This window comes from Ylistrum balloti, unplaced genomic scaffold (assembly GCF_031769215.1).
Source record: "Ylistrum balloti isolate Yb309-2 unplaced genomic scaffold, AGI_CSIRO_Ybal_v1 Utg372288, whole genome shotgun sequence".
In the NCBI taxonomy this organism is placed as follows: domain Eukaryota; kingdom Metazoa; phylum Mollusca; class Bivalvia; order Pectinida; family Pectinidae; genus Ylistrum; species Ylistrum balloti.
The window spans coordinates 125,395-152,006 of record NW_026783064.1 but is presented as its reverse complement, the minus strand read 5'-3'; the positions used below and the strand labels follow the sequence as shown (position 1 = coordinate 152,006).

Here is a 26,612-nt window from a genome sequence, read left to right as displayed (position 1 = left end):
GTATCTTTGAAATCTTTTAGTTTATGTCCAACCATCTACCTTTTCGTTACTGGAGGATATCTTCCATGCTGAAAGCCTAAGATTACATTTACATTCCAGAAAATGAAAAAAAAGTATAAGAGAACATAAAATCAAATTACAAAGGTATTTTGCAATAATGTTACAAAAATTTAAAAGGCGTCAAATCAGCGTTTTTGAGAAAGTGTTTTAGAAGCAGTTTATAAGAGTAAATTTAATGTTTCAGAAAACTCATGAGCTACAGATCAACCAGCTTGGAGTGAAAGTAGAAGGGTGGCACCGAGTGACCCCAGTCACTGTGGACAAAGTAGGTGTGTACTTCAGACATGCCGAGCCTGACAGAAAGTCGGCCACAGGACTCTCTGGGGTGAGTCTTCCTAATTTATATAGTGTTCTACCTAGAACAAATCGTTACAGCCACGCACTGAAGTAATTGGTTAAGATTGAGAGGCAGGTTTAATGATATTGTCTATAGGGGATACAAAATTGCATTAGATTGTCTATTTATTAGAAAGTCATTGATGTCATCCAAGGTTTACTTCAGGAGTGACTGATGGTGTAAGCTTTAATGAAATTTACACTCATACCATGGATATTTATTGTATATTCCTTGTGATATATCTTGAGTAACTGCTAAGGAAATAATCTAGGAAACAATTTCAGTACCAGCTGCCATTAGTGCTAGATTCTCTTCACTTTATGAATGAAGATGAAAAAAGTTTTTTTCTTTAGGTTGCTAATGCTTAATTTTGCATTAAAAAAAAGCACACACACACAAATACATAAACATTTTAGTGCAGAAAAGTATGTATAAAATTTGTCTTTGTAGTTGACATTTGAGTCCAGCCATGATCCTGCCAAGCAACAGATTGCGCGGATAGTGTTTGATGTTCATCAGGAAGGTAGTGCCAGGAAGGTGATCACTGTCCGATCAGCACTAATGGTCATCAACAAGCTTGACCGTACTGTAGATCTGAAGATGGTGCTTGGAACACAGTACGAGGGTAGGTGTCTGTCAATCTTCTAAAAAGATATCCATTTGATAATGATGCACCTAGGAATTATGGCAATATATTAAATAGTCTTTGCCTGATGTTTAATTTTGTTGTCCTATTGAATGAAAAAAGCCCAAAAACTACAGAATCTAATATGAAATAAATTCAAACTCTAAATCTAAGTAAGGACAAATAATTAAAAACGATTTACACAGAGATCTTTATAGACTACAAGAGACCAGGGTTCTTTTGTATGTTGAAATGTAAATTAAGACTTGTAAAACAGAGGTCCTGGGTTGGATGGTAGCAAGTAAAAAAAAGTCATGACTTCTGTCTCCTGTTATTTCTCATTGTTTTTCAAGTACAGGTACTTGCTTTCATTTGTTAAAATAAATATATGAATAAATAAATAAATGAATTACTAAAAACAAGAACCAACATTCATTCAGAAAAGTTCATCTTCAAGGTCTCAGAAGGATACCAAATAGTATGCAGGGCTCTCTTAAAAAGTAGGTTAAAATCAGTAGATTTTTGAAGTAAAGTTACTTTTTAATTTGTTTAACTTTGTTAAATTGAAAGATGTCAACTTCCAACTCAGAGTTTGCTTTTTTTCACAGAACATCTAATTTGCTTTTTTTGAGAAATATTTGTATTTTTGACTCCAGGAAATGTTGAGATCCTTCCAATACCCCCTCGTGGTAGTGTCCCTATCCCACTACCTTACATTATGTCACAGCTGTACATGAGGCCCTGTGATTCATCAATCAAGTTCTGTAAGCAGCCAATCCAGTGGCAACATGTTGGTCTTGCTGGACAGATCAAAGACAAAATAATGAAATGTGAGACTTCGGATGTCAAAGAAACATACAGGTGTGTAATGCTAGTTACTATAGATGATATGCCTTTCAAACCACCCATATGAATACATCAGCAGATTTGCTGTCTTGTCTTAATTAAAGATAATGTATGAATTCATTTTGTGAAATGTTTTCTTAACATCTTCATAATTTTGATATCAAAATTTAAAACTTAGTTATAACACTGGGATGAGGGAAAGCCTGGTATTTGCATAGTCTTACTCATTTAAGAAAGTCATTTGAGTGGTCTGGTGGCGGAGTTGTAACATGCTTGCTTGCCTTTCACTTAGGTGACTGGGGTTTGATTCCTCAAATAAATATGAAAAGGTATGGGGTCACCTGCCTGACCTTGTGGGTTTTCCCTTGGTGCTCCAGTTTTCTGCCACAATAAGGTCCCTCACACTTCTATTCTGCTCATCAATAATGATTAGTATAAGCTTGCTTGTTTGCAATTTTTTTGAAATGAATTAAGGTTTTGGTTTATTCAAATAAAACACGATTTAAGATAATCACAAGGAGTAAACATACCATCATACAAACTTAACCTTAAGATTGATATGGATTGTGCTTACAAGATGACTCTTTATGTAGTATTTGTTGTCACTTCTACCAAAACTACAAAACACATGGATGGGCTACTTTCCATATAATACATTAGAACATGTTTTGTATGTAAGGATGTATTTTTAAGTTGTATGTTTGGTTTGTGGTTTTTAGGTTCTGTGCTGCAGTGAAGAGAGAACACTACCCGGAACAGAACTTCACACAGGAAGTGCCAGTACTTCCTGGTCATGTGATCACGCTCAAGCCTCCCGTCATCATACACAGCCTACTGCCAATCGACCTCAACTATTACCTAAAAGACACTGATATTTCGGGCACAGTAAAACCTGGCAAGAGCGCTGCCTTACATGCGGTAAGTACAGGGCTATCTAGTGAATTTCAAAAAACCAAAAAGTGAATTTCCTTGACTAATATCTAATAAACAGACCAGAATAAAAATTATTTTTTGTGGTATACACTTTTCATTTAGATACACCATTTGCCTCAATAGAAGCATAATTATTGTTAATGCCTTCAACAGAGTTATCATTATGTGTATTTATCTGTCCAGGCTGACCCCAGTCAGGCGATGGAGCTGGGCATCTACGTTGAAAACTTCTCTAATTGTTCCGAGTTGATTGTCCCTCCTGACACAACTTATTACAAAGTCAAACTGAGGCTGTTCGACTGTAAGAAACGAAAGTTAGAGTTGTTTGTACGGATTGTGTCCCGAAAAGGAGGCTGTGTTAATGTGAGTACTGAAATTATTGGCAGTTATTTTTGGTTTAAAAATTGTTTTTTCAACCTTAAAGCTGTCCTAAATAGAAATAGTCAACATCTTTAGAATACTTCTTGGTGATATAAAAGTCTTGGTCAATGCTGTGAGATGTTGGGTTTTATGTAATGTGTTATTGCCAATCAACAATTCCGTCATTTACCCGTCCATTCCACTGTACTGATAATTGTTCCATTGTAACCATAAGCACTAGATTACAGATTTCAAGTAAGATTTGCCATGTGATATGGCACTGATACCGTTATTTTGTTTCTCACAGTTGTACATCATGGCTGCCTATTGGTTGGTAAACAAGTCTGGATTACCACTAATCTTCCGTCAGGAGAGCAGTAAGATTGACTCAGCAGGACAGTTTGAGGAACACGAGTTAGCTCGCAGTGTTACTCCATTGCTGTTCAGCTATCATGAGAAAGAGCTGTCAAATCTGTAAGTGTGACAAAGCAAGATAAAGCAGGACTCCCTGAAGTCTGATTTTTTTCTCACTGAAAACAATTTTGATTCAGAGAGCAGGAAACAGCATACTTAAAAAGCAATTTTTTCATATTTTTACAGGTGTACCATGAGAGTCGGAAAGTCTGTCCATGGACCAAATGCCATACCTAACTGGTAAAATGAGAAGTGTTTAAATCATTGTAAATTCTATGATTTAAACAATAGTGAGATAATGATATGATAGATCCAATTTTGGACTAGGCTGTAATAATAATTGTATTCATTCAGGGTTACTCTCATATATAATATAATTATTTAAGAAAGCTAAGTTCAATGTATAACAGAATATTTTAGCCACTCGCAAACTTCGCCATGAATTCCAGAAAATCTCAGTTTTAGCCATGTCATAGTTTTTTGCTTTTGAAGGCTCAGAACTAAAAAAATATAATGTAATTCTTTTTCAATTGTAATTTGCTAGTTCAAAATTTGCAATGCAATCATATGACAAAAATTTGACTGGCAAAGAAAACCTGTCATATGCTGTCTTTCCTAATCATCCATTACATTTTATGATCCCTAGGTGTCATCGGTTTTCTTTGGAGAGTGGTACAGGAATGCGGAAGCTGTATGTGGTGCCGAAAGAGCAGAACCGTCCTGATTGGTTAGTAGAGCTACAACATCAGACCAAACGCAGGTTTACCATTGCTATCACTAATGCGCTCCAGTAAGTCCACAGTTATCTCCCTTACCTCTGGTGTTGGACAGCAAGGTGCGGGTGCTTCATTGCACGGAATTGTATCAGCTGTACCAGAGTAAAGAGTCCTTACAAGGATAAAAACTACATCAGGGTGACTGTTGGACTTGGTTTATCTTTAAACTTCTGTGATCTGGTCTGCATGTTGAGTTTCATTATCAAATTTAATTTGATTTTTTTATTCATTTTTTTTTCTGCTGGTACCTTAGATTTGGAATGTACTTCATCTTAGAACATCAATATCATTTTTAGAATGCATATTTTTTCTCTAGAATTGATTTTCCATTTTTCTTCTTTTTTCAATTTTTGTTGATATTTGTCATTTATAAATCTAAAACAATTATGAACAAGGCTTGAGAGTTATGTAGCAATTTTGATTTGTAAGTTGTAATTTCTTATAAATTGAGAGATGTGAATTTCTATTTAATGTGAAGTTTGGACCAAAAAAACTTACATCATGTGAAGAAAACTTAATATTACAATTTACATTTGTGTGCAATAATTTTTATTGGAAAAAAATGTAATTAGTAATCATTGATTTCCTTATTAGTCTGAATCTAGATGCAAAGAACTCGCTTAATAAAACCTTGTTCATTTTCTCCTTGACCCTTGAAATTGTAGACCGATTTAAGAAAATTAACGTTATGATAACAATTGAAATATCATTGGATCATACAGCTGTCTGAGATTTGTATGTGGATTAATGACTTTTAGTCTTTTTTATCTTAATTTTCACTATTAGGTTAGTTTGCCAGAATCTGACCTACCAGTTGCCCAAACCACGGTAGTTTCACTGCATTACTACTTTGGCCAGGCTGATCTAACCTATTTAGCACTAGATATAATTTTCTGCTAACATTGCTGTTACATGGAATGAGGCAAGATTGTACATTTCTTGTGTGGCGACAAGGAAAATGTTTGCTTAAATAGATGAGGGAAGTTAATTTCATTCATGGGTTACTTTTAGGAAAATTTACCCTGAAGATATGTGCCAAAGCCATTTCAGGAGAGTAAAAATTACTGTGATGCCTATTTTATTCTTTGACTGCTGCCAGGAAAAATGTTTATGTAACAACTGCATGTGTCTCATGTACTGTAGGATGTGGATCGTCCCATTCTAAAAGTTGGTGATCCTGTATTTTTCTTTGAATGAGTCTGCTCTGAATACAACTTCAAAATTATGTAATTTCTAGGATCACTGGATGTAGTTAATGGTACATGTCTTGGAATTATGGCATAGCACATATCATAAGTAGGTCACTGTAATTGTATGATTTATCTATAGAACTTTGTCTTAATTTAAAAGTTTGTCTGGAGTTTAAACTCCATATAGCAACTTTTTGTTGTATTGTTGTAAGGACAGAGAATGTGGAGTACATATTGCTGAACTTTCTATCAATTGCTAGGTGGTAAAGATCATTTCAGAATTAATTTCCACCATAAAGCTCTAGATATTGTTCCTTGATGTACTGTAAATGGCTTAATAATGTGAAGTGTAGATTTAAACTTACTCGCTCATTTATGGTCTTGTGAAAGTTTGTTGACAGCATAACTGCTTGAAAACTGTTTGGAACACCAAACCTAGTACATGGAAATGTTGCTGTTCACTTACATGTAAATGTGTTGAGAGCATGGATTTTCTTACAATATCTTTCTGTTTAATCCCAATTTTGTAGTAACATGTAGCTTCTAGCCTTGCTGGATTTTTTTATATTACCTGGCCCAAAACTTTGCAAAATGGAATGACCTTGACGCTTATTCAAGGTTACAGAGGTTAAATTTGTTAAAACTTTAAAACAACTTCTGACTATCCAAAACATGCAGAAGTATGATATTTGGCTTATAGGTTTCTAGGATGAAGCAAGACAAAGTTTGTGAAAAGAAATGACCTTGACCCTTATCCAAGGTCACAGGGGTCAAAATGTCAAAACCTGCAAAAGACTTCTTCTAGTAAACCAAAGGTCCAAGAAGCAGGTTATTTGATTGAAATGTGTTTCTAGGTCAAAGCCTGATAATCTTTGAGAAAAAAAGAAATGACATTTACCAATAATCCAGTTCATATCTGTAACTCTTTAGAGTTGGGCATTAGAAGCTTTTTGTTGTGGAAATTGGTTAGGATTGATTGGTTGTGTCCACAAAACAAGGATTTGTACATACTTCATCATTAGATATACTTCTACACAATATGTGCAAAACAAGGACTTTTACATATTGTATCAGCAAATATACTAATACTCAATCTGCTTTTAATAACTCTTACAATTATTTTTTATTTCAACTTCTTGTAATTATTTTATCACTGAAGCATGATAGTCAAATTTTTGCTTACATTGTATTTGCCTGCATATCAAAATTTCACGAATTATGTTTTCAAATTCATTACCTCCTCAATAAATTCAGTGAAATTATGATTTTATGATGTTTGATTGCTCTGATGTATTTTCATTGATGTTATGAAAATGTTTTTAAAACTTTTATCACTGACCATTATGAGATTTTAACCAAAGAACATTTTGGCCAACATAATTTTGTGATGATAAAACTCCAGATTTTATATGAATTGATTAATTTTCTTTTTCTCTATAAAACAGATTTTTCTGAATTTATTTATTACTGTTCAATTTCCTATTTCAAATTTTTTTTTTTTGACTGGGAATATATTAATATATTAATACTTTTAACATGACAGAGTTGAATTTGACGAAACAGTCAATTGACATATTAAACAGTAGTTTGGTTAATTGATGTCAGCATAGAATTTGTTGTAAATTTGAAAATTTGTGTTTAAAACAAAAATCAGAAAATCTTTGTGCTAATTGACATTTCTTTTTGTTGGATTTGCAGGGTTTACAACATAGGTATAGAGGTGAGACAGGGAAAGGGGAAATACAGAGACACAAATATCGTGACTTTTGCACCAAGATTTGAAATTGACAATCAGTCCAGTCACAATTTGGCCATAGTGCAGAGGCATATTAGCAAAAGGGAGGTAAGTCAAAAGCAAATAGAAATGAAAGTGCTGATAGTGTGATCTTTTCCTGCAAAATATGATAAAATAGAATTACACATTATTTTTATGAAACATGCAATGGATGCGGTTTTGTCAACATCATAAAGTAAAAAGGATTAATTTTTCCCAAAAGTCAAGAATCAGACTTTCTCTTGGTTTTATATTCAAAGTATGTTTTGTGATTTTATCCATTTTTGAGGGATTGTGATAGCTCAGTCTTTGGAGTGTTGGTCTACATAGCCTCAGGTAAAGATCCACGGTACAATTTGACACTCCCAACCCACATCAGTTGGTGTTTCATGGGAAGTTGAGAAAAAGGACTGCACTGTCATGGTTATGACCTTGGTCTTTACACTAATTGTTGATCTGAATGGTATGTAACAGGCATTATGTATGTTCGGAGCCACCAGCTACTACAAGGAAACTCCACCTCAAAATGTCCAGGATTGTTCATGGGACAATAAACCTAGCTAACAAATATGTCCTGGAAAATAGTTAAAAAGAAGCTCTCTCAAAATTCTCTGCTTCAGTAATTGGATATGTGTTTTTCGTGTTCTGACAAATTGTTTGTTTCTTATTTCATTTGGATAATGAATAATTATTTCTTCTCACTCATCTTGAAAAATCACTTCAGCAAAAACATTTTTCAAATGATCTAAATCAGAAATTATTTTTCAGACCTTAACGAGAAGTATTGATGGTCACCTGACAGCATTGCCTGGGTGTAAGCTGCCATTTCATTGGCCAAGACTGGATCTTGACCAGCTGTTGTGTGTACGATTAATGGATGTGCCAAGCTGTAGGTGGTCCGGCGGATTTAGGATAGACTGCATTGACTCCTTCCACATTAACATGAGGTCTGTTTATGAATATATATGAATTATGAATATGAATATCAATCGTCTAGTATCAATTTTTAATCTAAACAGCTTTTTCTCAATAAAGTAACTTCCAAAAGTTGTGATATTGGGCCTATAGCATGACTGAATGAAGTGTTATCATGTTTGAATGAATGACCTTGTAATGAATTTCTATTACAAAGGCTCACAGTTACGAAACAAAAAACCTGTTACTGCGGACTTGAATTAAAGGTTGATCTGGTATAATGTTTTCAGAACCACAGATGATGTCTCCCACTTACTGAAGGTGGAGGTAGTGATGCAGGGTCCAACCTTTTTCATTGTGTTTGGTGATGCAGAAGAGATGCCACCACCCTTCAGGATAGACAACAAGGCAGAAGTACCCATCAAATACTACCAGACAGGCATAGAGGATGTCACACTGATGTCAAACATCAAACCACACACCTCTCGTGAGTCTGATTTTTTGGTAACAATGGTGTAAGATATAAAAAATGTACCTAAACATGACACAGTTATTGAGTACCGATGTTGGAAAGATACCTAAAAAACTATTCTCATATGTTAAATCATGTGAGAAGTCATTATAATTGATGTTCCTGTGGTGGCCAAGTGGTTGAGGCATCTGACTGTCTTGATCACTAGCCCTCCATCTCTAGGTCTTCAGGTCGTAGGTTCATGACCTCTGTGGGGCAATTGCCAGTATGTACTGGCTAAAGGTCACTTTTTTCTCCCGGAACCCTGAATTTCGTCCACCATCCAAACCTTGCACATCGTTGAATGACCCTGGCTTTTAATAGGATATTAAAAAAACACTAAACCAAACGAATCAAATAATATTCTTGGTATTATGATGACATTTCATTTGATCATTGTATAAGGAATGTTCAGCTTGTAAGTCAAATTTACACGAATAATTTATAGTTTGATTCACCATATCCATCATCCCATGAGTCAAGGGTCTGAGGGCTAGGAAAAGGGCTTATTTACAATCAAGTAACCTTTGTTGACATGTCTGAAGACCTGATATCATTATGTGTGGGCTTACTATCACACACAGGCCTACAGTCTTCATCTTTTACAAACATTTAAGGATTGTTGGATATTTGTTATATAGATAGATGACATTCTATAAAGAATTATCTTTTGAAACATTACAACTTATTTTATATCTTCAGTGGCCTATGCTTGGGACGAGCCGACCTTTGCACCATCTATCTCGCTAAATGTACAGGGAGGAACTAGCGCCACCTACAATATGAACAAGCTTGAGGAGGGAGAAAAGCTTTACTATCAAAATTTCATCTACCTGGCAGCTACAGCTTCGTTTAACCAGTGCGTATAAATCAAGTCTGTTATGAAATCTCAATAACAATCTTCTTAATGATGGAATCATCAGATCTGTAACATGGTAACAGTGGTCTGCAACTAGATCTTTCATGTTTTATTAGCAAATGTTGTGATTTTCATGTAATTTGAAATTTGTGAATTTTCAAGAAATATCGTTTCGTAGGTACATTTACTTGATTATGTACGTTAACAGCATCAATGAAATTAGGTTCCTCTTCATTAAAATTCAACTGATTATGAAAACACCTTTCTGAAATGAAGTGTAAATGATAACCTGCTTTCACTGACAATACAATCATGCCTGCCTAAATTATTACCCATTATATTAATATATACAGGTATCATTATCCTATTTTGTTAGTATAGAAATCATATATTGTCAAAAAAAAACAAAAAGAAATATTTCTTATTTAAGAACTGTGAAGTATCTTTTTACATTACGACAGTCAAAATTGTCAAATCATACATTTTCATAGGGCTCAAATTTTGTGGTTTTCTGGAAATATACATTTTTGTTACCACTTGATTTTGTACTATTCATTTGTAATCTATTTCAACATTTCTCTGTTTATCATTTTAAAGTCATGGATTTAGAGAACCCACAAATTCAATTAGAATAGATTCGACAAAAATTAATGATTTTACAATATACATTACCAGTTCATTGAAGTGATATCTGACATGTGTCGACTTCTACCTTTTTTTAATCTTTTCCTGCTTTTCCATGTAGGAATATTCCTGATGAGAACAAACAAGACTTGGTGCTAGACTGTATTCATGAAAACCACATTGTGTTCAAGAAAAAGGTAAGTCATGAAGATAAGGAAGCAAATAAGTTAGGAAAATGTTTGATTATTAGTCAACAGGTATAGATCATTATACAACAAAATAGAGAAAAAACACAAACACTGCATAATATTTATGATAGTGTGATTTCAGCCTTTCATCAATGTTTACAAAATTTGACTACATCTTGTACTGGAACAATTATATATTCTAAAATGAGATCAGATGTAATTTAATCACATAGTTGAAAAAAAATTGAGGATAAAGTACCATAGTTATCTGTCTAAAAGCCCATGTATTATTTGTTTTTTTTTTAAAGTAAAATCATCAATCTAACTAACCTGTAATAAGCCCACCCCTTGACTTTTAGTTTGAAGTAATGTATAGGCTCCCTGGACGTTTTGCAGGATTATTATAGTAATTTTGCACCAGATACAAAGGAGTTTTAACAGTGATTTCAGTTATTGAAAGTTATAAGTCACTTTAATGTTGATATTAATGTTAAAAACTTGAGAGTCCAATCCTTGTGTTATATATGTTTTTAATATAACAGCCTATTTATTTAACTGTAGGAGAATGGGAAAAGGTCCCAACTGTGGCGTATGACTACAAAAGGAATGTTGGAGCATGAGGGTTCCATGCCACCACGGGATCCTCGTAAGCAGGGAACCTCATCCAATCGTCTTGTACTGGATATCGCAGACATTGCACCACAGCCCGGAAAAATGGTGCTACTCACACTGAGGAAGATAGACGAACGTAGAAAATCCACACAGAAGTGGTCATTCATGGATGTAAGTGATTTTTCATTACTTTTCTTCGTCTTTGTATAATGACTGCTGACACAAGATGCAGAAGAGATAATTGTTATTTGGTACAACATGTAACCACTACAACTGATTGACACGTTATTGATAATTGTGTTTTGAATCATTCATTATTGTGTAGGGGAAGCTGTGCTGTGGAAGTGGTGTGCTCTGTGTTCAGGCCCTCGGAGATTTTCTTCAAGAAGGTAGGACAAGGAATCTTTAAAGAAATATATTTTGTAATACACAAGATTATAATTTGTATATGAAGTTCTATGAAAATCTAAGCTTACAAATCGTGTGGTGAAAAGTATAAGTTACTGCTCTTACTGAATTCTCTGTAAATAGCCTTAGTATGTATCTTAATTAGATTAAAGGCTGAAGTTTAGTTGTTTCATTGAAAAACCTGACAGATAGTTAGGTAGATTTTGGTGCTGCTGTGTGATCATCCCTTCTACCTGTCAAAGAGATCACCATTATTCCATATTCCTTATTGTTGTCAGGTTAGTCAGCATGTGTTATCTACTCATCAGTTTGATAATACATAGACACCTGTCTTGTATTATTCCATCAATGACAAGAATTTATATTTACAGCTACACAATCGTTACTTTCAAAGCTACACTGAAAGAATTCCTCTTGGAAACTGTTCCTTGAATTTGCATGACATTGAATTCTCAGTTTTCTTATGTAAGGTGTGTTACATTTTCCTGTCTCCAGGTGCTGTAGGAGTACTAGGCCCCTGTCCCCCATCCAGTTCAGTCCCCATACAGGCCCAAATGTCAAGCCAACGCCTCCATCCTGGGTCAGGTCACCTCTCAGTCAGGGTCATGATGGATGGCCCGATCAGAGTGTTGGAGATAACAGACACACAGAAAAAGGTAGAGTAGGTCTTTAGTTTTACAGATTATATCGGGTATGGCAAATATTTTTAGTACCATATTTATCCTGTGATGAACTCTGGAGGCCAACATATAAATATGATTAGGCTTATTGTGGATAAACATGGTAGATAATATATACAAAGTTGAAATATGTTATTTGCTGAGATAAGAATAAATTCAGTTTACATTTTACCTATTTGATTTATAAACATATTTTTACATAATTTTTCTCATTGCAATCTTTATTTCACAAACTCGACATTATGCTACTGTTTATGATTTTGTTACGCAGCAAGTCGTCCAACAGAGGGGCTCCGCTGATGATGATGGATGGGAGGTGTATGATATCAAAGAAGCCGAAGATAAGCAAGGAAAGATCAAAGACCAACTTGAAACTAAAACCAGTTTGGAGGTATACTTTGGATCAATAATTGAAATCAGACAGAGAGCTTGGTGCATGACCATTTAAAGAAAATAGTGTACTAATGCCGTGTCATTGTTGTTTATGACAGATCTGTCTTTGTCAGTAAAAGGATTTGTTTAATTATGTTCATATAAAAAAATCCTACATCAAAATCAAGATTTCTGTCAAAAGCCGAGTCTAGGCTCCATGATGTAATGAATTTCATACTTTGAAGTAGCTTTAAATCCAAAGTATACCTTTTTTTGTTAAAAATGCATAAAAGTACATTGAAATGACTGGAAAAGGGAATGTGGAATTTGCCCTCTTTATCTTGAATCATATTTCTATAGGTGATTTCATCCTTTACAACTGCCATGAAAATGAAATGTATACATTTTAAAGATGATTCTTCATGAAAATTAGGATATTGTGTTTCAATCAATATCGAGCAGTATTTAGTTATTGATAAAACTTCAGTCATGGATGTCAATATTATGTGTGTCGTCAGAAATTTTTAAAAAAATACTGCCAGTAATATCTTGCTTTGAAGGTTTTCATTTTTACAAATTAAACAAAGTCCTTTCTACACTTATATATTTGGAAATATTTTAAGATCATTCTTATTTCAATTTTATATCATACATGATATTATTGCTCCAAACCAACATTCAGCATTTCTTTTTTTAGCTCTCTATGAATCTGAAGGGAGGATTAGGGATTTCCCTAGTAAATAAGAATGCTGAGGAGTTATTGTACATCTCTATGAGGAATATTATCATGGATTACTGCTCCACACCCTCCAGTATCAAAATGGACATTAGTGTAGCAAGTGTTCAGGTAACAATCTATGTATGCAAAGTTAAAGTAAACAGTTTTCAGAAGTGTGGTGTGTATATGAATAATATTCATTAGCAATCATTTTTCGTTTTGTTTTGTTCTTTTTTCCTAGTGATGTTTTTTCCCTTATGAAATGTGCCATTTATCTATTCAAAGAAAGGAAAAGAACTTGTTATCAGCAGACATGGTTTGAGCACAAAATGAAAGCAGCGCTAAATTAGTATTTTGTTTTACATTCCTTCATGTGGAAATCCAGTTCAGTCATATTTTCTCAACTTTTCCTCAAAGTCATACTTCTTTACATATAAGAATAATTTAATACAGTAAATTTACTTTTCCTATTATGTTCCACATCTTAACTGACCCCCTTTTTTTCAAATCTATGTGTTTTATCTTGAATTCAATAATTTCATTTTAGACGTTTGTTATTCTGTTTGTAGATGGATAACCAACTGTTTGGTACCCAGCGCCCTGTAATGTTATATGTGACACCAACTTCAAAACAGGAAGGGCCTGACAAAACGTATGCCCTCCACATGGCCGTTCACAAGATACCCAACACAAAGTGGAATGCAGACATCTACAAGGTGGGTCATTGTTATCAAAGCTTCAGGTTGAATCAGCTTTATAACATATTTCACTCTCATTTTTTCTGAAATTTATAATCTGAATTACATGGAAGAAGCTGCATAGTAGCAATTGATTTTTGTAATTCATTGTTGAACAACTTCATTTGTTAATATGGAAGTAGAAAGTGTTTGCCGAGGTAAACTTGCAATCCTTCTGAAAGGCATATATTTATCATGACATCAAAAGTAGTTAAAAATTAACAGGTAATTTGAAATTTGATAACACTTGATGAAATGATAATTCAAAAGAAGCAATTTTTTTACCATAATATCGTATTTACCAGTCATACGGTGTTAAAGATATTCCAAATCATGTAGCTTCATGGCAGCTTTAAATAAAAGGAAATAAATCTAGGAAATGTTTGATATGTGATATTATGCTTTAAGGATGTTTACAAGGGTTAAGGAAAGATATTCTATTGTAATGGGCAACAAAATTTTGCTTCTGCAGCATTTGTTTATCACAATGAAGAAGATGAGTGTGCAGCTTGAGGAACGACTGCTATGGAAAATCATCCAGTTTATAGGGTCAGACAGCTCGGACTCAACTGAAGAAAAAGTTGACCAAAAATCAGACCAGAGGGAATTTGATACCAGGAAGTATGTTTTTTACACTTGTGGTTGTTTTTAATCTGTTCATATTAATGCTATGTAGTAGGATAAACCAACACATTTAAGGCGGTCCAGAATCTTAAGTATCCACCATTGGATAGAAGACATGATGGCTTTGGCACTATATCCCCCTTTACTGGACGCATTTAATTTTGTTTCTGTTTTATGCAGAGCTCTGGTAGCTGCTACATCAGTGAAATCAAAGCGTTACTATTTTGGGACCCTGAAGATCAACACGAGTCGTTTGAGTCTCAGTATGGTAACAGCCAATAAGTTGTCCTTGGATCTCCAGCACATCAAAAACGCCACCTCAATCCCACTTGTCAAGTTTGAGGACGCCAAAGTTGATCTAGGTAAAAAATTGTTAACTGCAATATTGGTGTCATTTATTCTTTATGTAATCCACCTTGCAGTTATATTGGATTCACATTGTAAAACACAATGTGAACAAAAGGGTATCATTTCAGATTGACAACTTGAAATTGAATGTCTTGCCTATGAACTGGTGAAAATCATCATGGTCTGACGTTTTGTTTTCATTTGCATAAAAAGTTATAGTGTTATATTTATAAGGCAAACCAGATCACATTACTTCTTTCTAACCCTTTTTTTTATCTTCTCAGATCCCTTTGTCAGACACCATCCGTTTGAGACCATAGATTTCCTGACAAGAGAGCTCATGATCCACTATACTAATGTAAGTATTACACTCATTGCAAGATAGGTGGTGCCATGTAGAAAATATCTTTCTTCTCCGTATACCAAAAAACATGCTGTTAGACTATTCATGTATGAAAATTAAAACAGGGCTTAGAGAACTTATTCCTGAAGTTTACTTATCTATCCCAAGAAAAGCCCAGAGGTCTTCACATTACCTTACACATTAACAAAAAGGTGTGGACTTATTACAGGACAATGAAATTATATTTATATACTAAACAGCCAAAGATGTTGACTTAATGTTGAACAAATAAGTTTTTAATTACTTATTGTGTCACAGGAATTAAAAAGTCAGGCTGCTAAGATTCTTGGTTCTGTTGACTTCCTCGGCAATCCACTGGGACTGTTCAATGATGTCACTGAGGGAATATCTGGACTCATCAAGGACGGCAATGTTGGTGGGCTGCTAAAAAATGTCACCCACGGGGTTTCCAACTCAGCAGCGAAGGTAGGTGTATAGTGGACATCCACAGATGTCCAGGGACTTGTTCATTTATGTGAACAGGTTCATGTGTCTAAAGTTTAAATGTAATATTTCAGGTATAAAATGGGACAGACCTGCAAATATTCATACAGGCCTTGGAAGGCTTATTCAAAGCTTGTCATAAAGCAAAGTAAGCTCCATCTGTATTTTGTAAACAAACAATCCTGGTTCACCTTTTCAAACCATTAAACAAATTGGTTTAGGGAAAGGTTTGATAGAGTAACTGTAATCACCTGAGATGTTATGTAAGAAATTTAAGTAACGTGAGAAATCTTAATTCAATCAGTTATTGTATTGCTAATGCATTAAATATCCTATTTTGGTTTGTTTCTGCTTTACTGATGCTCCTTTTTATTTTTGGAGATAAATCGTTTTTGGTTTATTGTGTTTTTAAAATTTTGAAAACATTTTGATGGTTGTAATTCAGTTTGTGACATCCCTGTCTGATGGTGTTGGGACACTCAACATGGACACCAAGCACAACGATACACGTGACCAGATCCGTACTCACAGCGGAGGCGGAGGCAGCCATCTTGTGGCTGGTATCAAAGGCTTTGGGTACGGGCTGTATGGAGGACTAACCAGTATTGTCACTCAAACCTACGAAGGTGTGAGAGAAGAGGGAGTCGAAGTGAGTATAGCAAAGAATTTGATGTTTCTTTCAAATATAAATATAAGATTTTAAATCATTAGTTTTACAGCAATTGCAAAACAAGCTATTAATCACTCTTGTTGACCTTGATGGAAGTGCATGAACCAGAGTACCCAAGGAAAACTCACATGGTCTGGCAGATGGCCCCATACCTTTTCACATTCCTTCTGGGAATCAAACCTCGAATGCCTAGGTGAAAACGAGTGTGTTACCACGATGTGTTCGGACCACCAATGTTTTTTATTATAGTTCACTGGTGCTAATGGTGTGGACTATATATTTACATTTGATCCATCCATATTACTTTATCTGAGTCATATTTTATAATTATTGCCAAATTTTATCATTTTGATATCTCATGGGATGATAAAGTGTTGAGTAATTCTGTGGCCTGATGTGTAGAGAATGCATGATCAAGACCATTGTCTTGAAGATGTACTGTAATTTGTTGAGCATAATAAAAGAAAAATTTAGTGAGCATTTGTCTTTCTGTTCGAAGCAAAGTATCAGTTTTCTATTATTCCTCCGACATTGATTGAATATTGTGCTATCCAAACTGAACTATTTTGTGTTTAAACTGTGCTTACCTTACATTGATTTTTGGTGCCAAGTGTTATGCACAAAAAATTGCTTTAGATGGAAAAGTAATTCCAAATTGCTACTGACACTAAGGCAGTTTTTTTTTTTTCTTTTTTTTCAAAAAATCATTATTTCAAACACTACAAAAAATTAGTTGTTTTGATACTGGTTCATAACTAAAACACATTATTTAGCTTACATCAATGTACATGCTAAAATAAGCATGTTTCTATCACTGACGGAATGCAACAGAAATATGTATTATGTGTAATCTGAGAGTGACAATGCCGGTTGTAGGCTAACACACAGGTATGGCCCTGGTAATAGTTTTGTCTTGTTATCTCTTCGTCACAGATTGGAGAACTTGCTTGCCATTCACTGCAATGGTTAATTTTTGTATTCCTTAATCCACTGAGCAATAATATGGGTCACCTCTCTAGCCATGTCAGTATTTTTCCAGATAATCTTAATCCTCATGAAAACCCCCTGTGTACTCCTGTTTTTGAAAAGTGAAAATTTTGATTGGACACAAGATGAGAATATTCATTTGCTGTCTGTTCTGTTTCATTTTTTACATCTGAACTGGTGCGAAATTGTTTCCATATATTCAGATACAGGTATATAGAACTGTATACTTCACATCGTCACATCAAAATTTCTCTCCTGTTTTGTTTAAATAGAAATAGTCTAAGGATTTCTCACCTGATGTATTTACAGGGCCTATTCACAGGATTTGGCAAAGGTATGATTGGAACTGTAACCAAGCCAGTTGCAGGCGTCCTTGATCTAGCCTCAGGAGCAGCCAATGCTGTGAAGGACACAAGTAGCAGTAGTTCCCACAAGTGTCCTGATCGTGTCCGATGGCCACGTTGTTGCCATGGTCCTGGTGGCCTACTGCCATCTTTCTCTGATCTTCAGGCAAGGTCACAGGAACTCATGTACAAGTTCAACAAAAACAATCAGGACGAATTGTAAGTTAAGGTGTTATGAGGTGTAAAAAGATCTTATGAACAATTATTTCACCATAAAAATGAAAGGGGATATACAGTACTTTATTAATCTGCATTTCAATTAATGAAAATATGAATCATATGCATGTTTTGTCATTATTTTCCAGTGTTATGTTATATGCTGGTAATACTATAAACCAAATATCTTTGGCGACTTGTAACTCTTTGCACATTACATGTTCACAATGATTAACTTCAATGAAATTATATGCTAAAGAAAACATAACCATTGCTTCTTCTCCCTTTCTCATTCACTGCAATCAGTGTTACCATGTTTGATTCAATTACGAAATTCATGAAAACAAGTCATACATGAAAATAAATTGGTGAGTGTAACTTAATGCTATAATACAAATAATCTATGTCCTACATTTGAAATGTCAGTGCATTTTAAATCTTCCTTCTGTCTTAGTTTCATTGCCTTAGAGAAAGTGCGATCTGGGAAGGAGGAGGGCCTGAAGGCCCTTATCACAAGTAAGCACGTGTACTTTCTGAGGAAAGGACGTCTACACCCTGACAACATCATGCTACAAGTCTCACATCGAGAAATTGTTGAATGTAAAGTCACAGAGAACAGTAAGTTCAATTTTCTTCTAAATTTATGTGTGACTCAAAAAATATGAAACTACGAAAGATTTCATGTATTTAGAATTTTTGAAATGATTGAAACAAACAGTTTAGCAGAAATATGTTGATCAGAATTAAAACGGTTTGGAAAATTTCCTTCAGGAGTGCTTAAGTATATATTATCATAAGTGAAACATTTGGTTTCAACATCAAAAATAATCAACTATAGAGGTTACATCATCAGTTTAGCTATTAAATTGTTAATATTAAGATAAATTTTAAATGAAATGCAAATGAATTTTATTTGAGAGAAAAAATCTTCTATATTAAACTTAGTTTTAAAGTTTGTCTTGTTATAAAGCTGACCTCCTTAAGTGTACTGATCCTGACAGTGGATATCAATCTTTTACAGACGACAGATTTTACATTGAGCTTTTCAAGCAGGGTGATGATGGTGGCGAGAGGTCATCTGGGGTGGCACAAAAACGACCCCAGATCCGGTGTGATAAAAGGCACATGGCTCAAAGGGCAAGTAACTCTAGGCAAACTTAAATCAATAATCTGAGTAAAAAAAAGAAGAGACAATGCTACATATTTAGTTTAGATCTCTAGTCCCATTATATACAGATTTATGGCATTTTCTTCACCAAAAGTCTCTGTAACAAAGACATTTTGAACTGGTTGTTCTTTTAGAGGCATTCAAATATGATCAGGCAAAGCAGTGAAAAAAATGAGATACAATGAAAATAAAATTAATAAGGAAACAAAACTTCATGTTAAAACTTCTGTGAAAAATGCATCCTCCTTGCTTCAAGCTTTTTATTTTAAAAAAAGTCAAATTTTACCCATAAAAATAACTCATTTTAAATCATAGAATATATTGGGAAGCTGAGTGTCAGGCACTGAAATCTCCAGGTTTTGGGGACAATAGATTGCTTTCTCTATTCTACCTGCTCCGTTTTGCTGTAAAAGCTGTAAGATTGATAAAAATAAGAAAACAAAAATAAAAAATGTTACTACTTAAGTAAACATACTTAAGATGTATTTATTCAACAATTTTTTTACAGGTATCTCAACAAATTAATTATGCCAGAAACCTATTTGATGAGCAGCGACACACATTATCTGAGGGGGATAGAGGCGAGGAAGATGAATAACCAGTTGATAAACTTCAGCTGTGGATATGATAAAGAAGCCATTGATTATGGGATCCAAATATCAGAACCATTAACAGTCAACATTGATGTGATATAAGTGCAAGAAAATTGGAGGAGGAAAAGCTACCAGTAGTGAAATTTTGACCTAGAAATCATCAGATTAAAATTGTATTAATAAATGCTCTTTATTCCACTGAAATCAGACTAAAGGAGAATCTTATGGAGAAAAATTTTCTGAACAAAGGCTTAGATATTTTTGAAATTGATATTTGTCATTATCGAAAAAATTCCATTTGATGTATAAGAGGAGACATGAATTTAGCATAATAGATTATAGTGACATTGCTGAGAGGAAGATATTTAAATGTATAAGATGCATTTAATGTGATACGTGCCAAATGTGATATTTTCATGACATTTTATACATGAAATGAGATGGACGACTGTGTGATCAAAGTCAAGTGACAGACTTAACAAGTCTGTGCGACTGATGGTAGATAGCCCGGACCAAAAACTGTCTGTGTTACAATTTATGAACATTAAGGGTGATTTGTACAGTTTCATGATCAATTTTTCTTGTTCTATTTTCAGTGTGCCAAGCTTTTTCAGATGCACTTTGTTTGTGAAGAAATGAACAAATTAATGAAATTTTTCACATTTTGTGTCAGAACAAATTTTGATAATTTTTTGGGCAACAGTAGGTGAATGTGATTGTCACTGGCCAATGAATCCTGCAGCTTCCAATTTCTGACTTTCGTAGAATTTTAAACAGGTCAAATATTTGAATGTTTTCTGAATTTCTGAATACTTATGTTATTATATGTTATTTTTGTATGATTTGCGTGTGTGGGCTAAATATACAGGGTATACATTGCATACAAGTGACAGTCTTTTGACATATGGATGACACTGACTGTAATTTACTGTGCTGTCAGAAGTGCAACTATTGGTGCATGATATCGTGGAGTAAGTATATCTGTGTGAGATCACAAGTGTATATAATCACATTCCTTTGCTGTTTCATAAGGTGCTCTGTCATCTGTTACATATTCACAAAATCTGTCCTGTCATCTGTTACATATTCACAAAATCTGTCCTGTCATCTGTTAAATATTCACAAAATCTGTCCTGTCATCCATTATTTTTTCACATACTCTGTCCCGTCATCTGTTAAATATTCACAAAATCTGTCCTGTCATCCATTATATTTTTCACATGCCCTGTCCCTTCATCCATTACCTCTGGTTATAGTGCCTCCTGTTGTCTTTTGTATCATAAAGAAAACTAAGCTGAAAGTTGATTCTGCTTTCTTTGTACAATCATACCAATCTAGTTGTGGACAACTCCTGTCACGTCAGCAAATTTTTGAGGTTTTTTTTTTTTTTTTTAGGGGGTGGGGAGAGGTTGGCAAATCTCCTACACATATTTGCATTCAATATATATATACATGTGTATGATTATATAATACTACTGTCAAGAGCTGAATTGTGCTGAAAACCATTTACCCGATTCTAAGAGGATTTTCATAGATTGTTTGTAGGGATCAAACAATGTCAGATCAATCAAAGAACATACTATTACTCAACAACAGTAAATGAAATAACCTTAGTCTCACTTTTCAAATCTGGGCTGTTGGAATAAGTTTTTTCTTAAAATTTCTGGTTGTGACCTGCTTTTTGTTAAAATTTTACACAATAAAATGTATTATTCTTTCTTCTCTTGCATGTCTTGGTCACATAGCTGTTTGATTCTGTCATAACAAATGTATTGAAACAATTTTCTGTGATTTTTTTCTGTTGAAATGTCTCCTAACACCCCATTGATGTAACACAATTATATAAATACATGTATAACCAGCGTACATGAATATATAGACTTTTCTTTTGGCAGCTTTTGTGTATTTTAACCTCTCTATGTTCTGCTTTCTGCTTGACACCATATGAGCCTTGTGTTTCTTAGTATCTCCAATTAAATTGTTTTATTATGTTTTAATTATATGACTTTGCCAATTAACAATCAATTTTCTAATGTGTTCCTGAAGTATTAGTACTACTGCTTCTTTACATGCTTCCCATTTTTATCCGTTTTAGAATTCACAAACTAGTGATCATTATTTCATTGTAAATTTCATTTTTATTTAAGAAGGTATCTCATTCTCTCTAGGTATTGTGTTGTTTATTGACCTAACAATCATTATTTTAACTGTATTGTCAACTTTTTCTTAATGGTGTCTTATCAAGTAATTATGATGTAAATAATATATGAACATTTTAAGCAGTATGTAATTATGAGAAGTATCCAATACATCCTGTATATTAGAAAAAAAATCATATATGTAACAGGTTATTTTCGCAATACCTTAATAACAAGATTTACCTAAATACCAGGTTGGGTAACAAAATTTTGTTTAATAATCGGATGACGTAATTTTGCAAACCAATTATTTGCAATCCTCTATCATTAAGTATATTAATTATGTGTAGCTCTAATATTATGATACTGAATGTCAGTTTTCACATTCAGTTGGTTTTAAATACGTCTAATGGTCTTTGGTGCTACTTGTATAAAGCTGTGAGATGTACAAGTACAATGTATAAAAGGTCTGAAATCTGATGAACGTATATTTAGGATTCAACTCTTTTGTTCATCATATGTCATGAATATAGCAAAAATAAGATGCACATTAAACCTGTTATACAGTGTGTTATGTACAGGAAATCAAGCAAATCCAAGTTCAGTTCACTATGGGTAAAGCATTCTTTGCTTGTCATTATCAATAATTATTGTTGTCACTGTTGTCATAACCACAAAGTTTGTGTCATCAAATGTCTGCTAGATGTCAACAATTATTTTCCAACATTCAGTCCTTGTATATATTTTTCTTTTTCAAATAAATATTTTACCAAATTTCAAACATGATTGGCACTGGAGATATATATTTATACTTAATCTGAAATCAAAATCTTGGATTACAAATACACAATGAAAAAAGCCCAAAAATATTAACCAAATTTGTGTTTACATTTATTTAATGTTTAAAGTTCTTATGTAGGACAGCCCTACGGGTAAAGATTTTTTAAAGGCTGTTTTAAAATCATCCTCGAAAGAAAAATATAAGATTTAGCATGTTCGTGAAAATGAATGTCATTTCTTAAAAATTTCAAATTGAAGTATCTGTACAAAAGACTCTTATAAGTTACATTTAAATACCATACCTATTATTGCTGTCAAAATATCTGTATGATGCTTTATAAATAACTGACTGAAAAATAGGTTAGAAATTAATTGTTTCATTCCTAACCACAAGAAAAAATGTGCTTTTGTCTAACTTGTGTTTTACAAAATATGTACATTCCCTGGTGTGGCTATTGTGATGAGAAATGTCAGACCATCTAGTCTACTGTTACTAAAATTTCCAAACCTGTTACCATGGTATCTTGTAATTTGTGAAATAACAAATGTGATAATACATAATAAGAAATTCTAATGAACTGTAAGGTTTCTTCCAGTGCTCTATGAGGGTTTGTGTGGTGGTATAGTGTGGGTGTGTGTGTGGTGGTAGAGTGTGGGTGTGTGTGTGGTGGAGTGCATGTCGCTGTGATTTTTAAAAATTTTGTGCTAGAATGAATCAATTTCTGTAATTTTTATTGTATAGTGTGTTTATGTATTCATTTATAAATAATGAAATATTGTCATGAAAATCACTAGTCCAGCTAGCAAGTCTTTCCACCTTGCAATACTTGACACTTTATTGTTTTGTTTCAGACAGATTTTTTCTCTCTCCTTATTTTATCATTTTTTTTACTAGAAGTGTTTTCTTGTATTTGTTCAAACTTCACATTTTCATAAGGAAGAAACTTGCTCAGATATTGTGTTCATTTTGCTGCATTTTGTCAAGTATATAGAGATGTTAATTTTTTTCATGTGACTGTTAAAAGGATAGTTTAAACCCAAGATTTTTTTTCTTATTTGTTATAAATTAGAGAAAAAAAAAACATCGTCACAAATAATACCCACCAATGATATTTTAGATAATGATTATAATAATTTGACTGTGCAGTTTTAGCTACTGGGTATGGAAAAGTGAAAAATGACTCTTATCCTTTAATGGAAAATACAGATTTGTACATGGAGGTCGTTTTTTGTCAGAAATATGTCATAAAGTTTGGAGGGAGGTAATATGCTATGGTGTTGTCCATCTTCCTTTTCCTATCTACCATAAACTTCTATTTCTGTAGATTATCTCTTAGATTACAAGGGATCTCTTTTAACCTCGGTGGGCGTTAAAACCATGACATTTGTTTTCCTGTAAGACATTTTGAGTTTTTGAGGAGTAATTGCCCTTTCTGGAGATCTTCTTTCCTATATTTCAACCAATTCCTTTTATACTTAATAGGCTTTGTGATCTCGTGTTGTGTGTTTCTGAACAGCCTTCTTAATTGAAAAATTTAAAAAGTATTTTTACAGCATTTATGTTTTGTCTAGAAATCTCATTTTTCTTTTTTAATTTTTGTGCCATCATCACATCTAGCTGTATTTTCCTTAGACATTTTAGATTGACAACTTTTCCAAGAATTACTCATTTGTTTAGTTTCAGTATTTTAATTATAGTCATAGATATCTTTCCTCAGTTTTCAGCCCACCATTATGAAATTGTTGGCTATTCAAATCATCCTGCATCTTTGTCCATTGATAGATCTTTTTCAAATTTCATGTGTAGGTTCCGCACTTTTCCTAGTGGTGCCGTTTTAATTGTGGAACTGATCAGAAAAACAAAATGGCAGAGAGGGAATCATTTTGGATTTGGTAATTAAATATTACTTTCACCATTCTTAAAATTTTAAATTTCATATAATTAAGGGCAAAAATAGAGGAAGGAAGAGAAATGAAGGAAAAAGATCCAATTTTTCAAAAAAAAACCCAAACCAACAAATAAAGATCCAGTTGATGAATCACTTTTAAACTTTGTAAGCTATATCATAGTGATGTGACATTCTTCTTTCTATGGGGCAATTTGTTCAAACAATTACTTTTACATTTCATATTTAGATGCAATTAAAAACGAGAATGTATTTCAGATTTGCATTGGAGGGGATTGAGGGAAGAAGAGAGAAAGAGAGAGGTGTACATGTATATTTTTTGTCTGTCTTCTATCTTGTATCGAACAATCCTCTCACAAAAATAATAAAGAGCACTGTAAGTTATACAGAATGTTTCAAAATGAGTCTGAAAATTTTGTAGAGTATCTGACTCCAGATTTAAGAGGTTCTATTGTTCAAATATTGTTTTCTAAAGTCCCATGTTTGTGTTTTGATCATTGTTGCCCAGTGTATGTGCCATCATGTCGTGAAATGAAGCACATTTAAATGTATGTGCAGTGTTGTATGCAGAAAACCGTAACTGTGATTCACCAATGTGATTATTATCAATTATGAAACATATTTTAATTGAAATGTGGATTGTCAATAAACAACAAGGGCTAATTGTTGAAGTGTTTTTATTTGTCATGATGATAGTTAAAATATAGTCATGAAGTCTCCAAATGAATTTGTTTTTAACACAATAATACCACTGCTATATTATCTGGAAATTTGAAAATTCATTAGTGCATGTAATATGTTTTAGAAGTCTTTTGATATTATGTTTCACATGCATATTCCTGAGAGAAAATCAGTTTGAATCAGAAAAGAAGTGAGTTAATCCTCATGTGAATGGTCCTATGACAAACTAATAAGGTCAGGGTTTTAGGCCAGAGATCAAATTTTGTTTCCTCAACTTCTTGAAACTTTTAACATTTTGAAGAAAAGTTTATCTGAGTCGAGTAAGATGTCATGTGACCAAAAGTTCAAGCCACAAGTTGAAATGGAAAAATGCTTTGTCAGAATTGTGTTCATGGTAGATCCTGATCGACATTTGGAGAAAAGTTGAGCTGGATACAATACCACGAGACCAAAAGTCAAAGTCAGAAATTATGCCCATATTTCATTACATAAAACATACAGAAAAGAAAAGTTATATATATGGGGTGTCTGTGGTAAGAGGTTTGGTCTATCAAATGTCACCTACAAAGTCATATAAAGATACAGTGATAGCGACAGACATTCAACATATGTTGTAATGAATTTTGTTTACCATTAGCATTTTGAACAAGTGCTAAAAACTTTCAAAATTTTGGCTCGTCAAACAGAATGGATACCAGGTAGGTGTTCAAGGCCAATTTTAGGGTTTATAATTGATAAATAGAAAATATGTGTAGATGTTGACCTTTGGAAAAAATGTTATAAAATATTGATGAATGTTGACCTTTTGACAAAAAGGTATTAATTATTGGTAAATGTTGACAATTTGATGAAGGTTACAAAATATTGATAAATGTTGACTGTTTGACAACAAGGTGTTAAATATTGGTAAATGTGGACAATTTGACAAAATGTTAAAAAATATTGATAAACATTTACCATTGGACAAAAAGAAATGTATAGAAATGGTTGATTTTTACCTGTTAGATAGAGAGTTCTTCAGAATTGTATACATGTTATGAAGTGTTTTTCCTTGGTTAAAGAGGGTTGTTTTTTCTGGTTATGTATTTGTTTTAAGGACATAAATCTGTATATGGAAATTATGTTCTTAAAATATCACTGACAGTAATTGGATGGAAATTTTTTGGAAAATATGAGAGCGATTTATCTTGTGCTTCTCCAGAAATAGCGATAAAAGAATTGTTTATAGCCAGACTGACGAAGGGTGTTTTGATTAATGATGATGGTGGGCTTAATATAGATACATTTCTGCCAAATTATTTTTGTCAGATTTAAGCCAACATTTGCAAGAGCTAAGAGATTTGCAAAAATTTTGAAATAGGTCATTTTTT

At 33.5% G+C, this 26,612-nt stretch overlaps 1 protein-coding gene across 1 annotated transcript in view; it reads left to right on the top strand.

The window, feature by feature from the left end:
• The window catches only part of LOC132564461 (intermembrane lipid transfer protein VPS13D-like), a 59,796-nt gene extending 35,119 nt beyond the window's left edge, over nucleotides 1-24,677 (top strand). The window contains exons 48-75 of the mRNA XM_060229114.1: nucleotides 245-385; nucleotides 848-1,022; nucleotides 1,679-1,883; nucleotides 2,588-2,786; nucleotides 2,985-3,164; nucleotides 3,469-3,635; nucleotides 3,762-3,815; nucleotides 4,222-4,365; nucleotides 7,240-7,384; nucleotides 8,084-8,262; nucleotides 8,521-8,717; nucleotides 9,444-9,600; nucleotides 10,346-10,421; nucleotides 10,974-11,195; nucleotides 11,350-11,413; nucleotides 11,928-12,088; nucleotides 12,384-12,503; nucleotides 13,182-13,331; nucleotides 13,772-13,918; nucleotides 14,412-14,560; nucleotides 14,744-14,925; nucleotides 15,196-15,269; nucleotides 15,573-15,740; nucleotides 16,204-16,407; nucleotides 17,725-17,978; nucleotides 18,430-18,593; nucleotides 18,997-19,112; nucleotides 19,652-24,677. Of these exons, the coding sequence (XP_060085097.1) occupies nucleotides 245-385; nucleotides 848-1,022; nucleotides 1,679-1,883; nucleotides 2,588-2,786; nucleotides 2,985-3,164; nucleotides 3,469-3,635; nucleotides 3,762-3,815; nucleotides 4,222-4,365; nucleotides 7,240-7,384; nucleotides 8,084-8,262; nucleotides 8,521-8,717; nucleotides 9,444-9,600; nucleotides 10,346-10,421; nucleotides 10,974-11,195; nucleotides 11,350-11,413; nucleotides 11,928-12,088; nucleotides 12,384-12,503; nucleotides 13,182-13,331; nucleotides 13,772-13,918; nucleotides 14,412-14,560; nucleotides 14,744-14,925; nucleotides 15,196-15,269; nucleotides 15,573-15,740; nucleotides 16,204-16,407; nucleotides 17,725-17,978; nucleotides 18,430-18,593; nucleotides 18,997-19,112; nucleotides 19,652-19,741 (4,284 nt within the window). The 3' untranslated portion in view covers nucleotides 19,742-24,677. The remainder of the gene's footprint in view (nucleotides 1-244; nucleotides 386-847; nucleotides 1,023-1,678; nucleotides 1,884-2,587; nucleotides 2,787-2,984; nucleotides 3,165-3,468; nucleotides 3,636-3,761; nucleotides 3,816-4,221; nucleotides 4,366-7,239; nucleotides 7,385-8,083; nucleotides 8,263-8,520; nucleotides 8,718-9,443; nucleotides 9,601-10,345; nucleotides 10,422-10,973; nucleotides 11,196-11,349; nucleotides 11,414-11,927; nucleotides 12,089-12,383; nucleotides 12,504-13,181; nucleotides 13,332-13,771; nucleotides 13,919-14,411; nucleotides 14,561-14,743; nucleotides 14,926-15,195; nucleotides 15,270-15,572; nucleotides 15,741-16,203; nucleotides 16,408-17,724; nucleotides 17,979-18,429; nucleotides 18,594-18,996; nucleotides 19,113-19,651) is intronic.
• The last annotated feature ends 1,935 nt before the right edge of the window (nucleotides 24,678-26,612 follow it).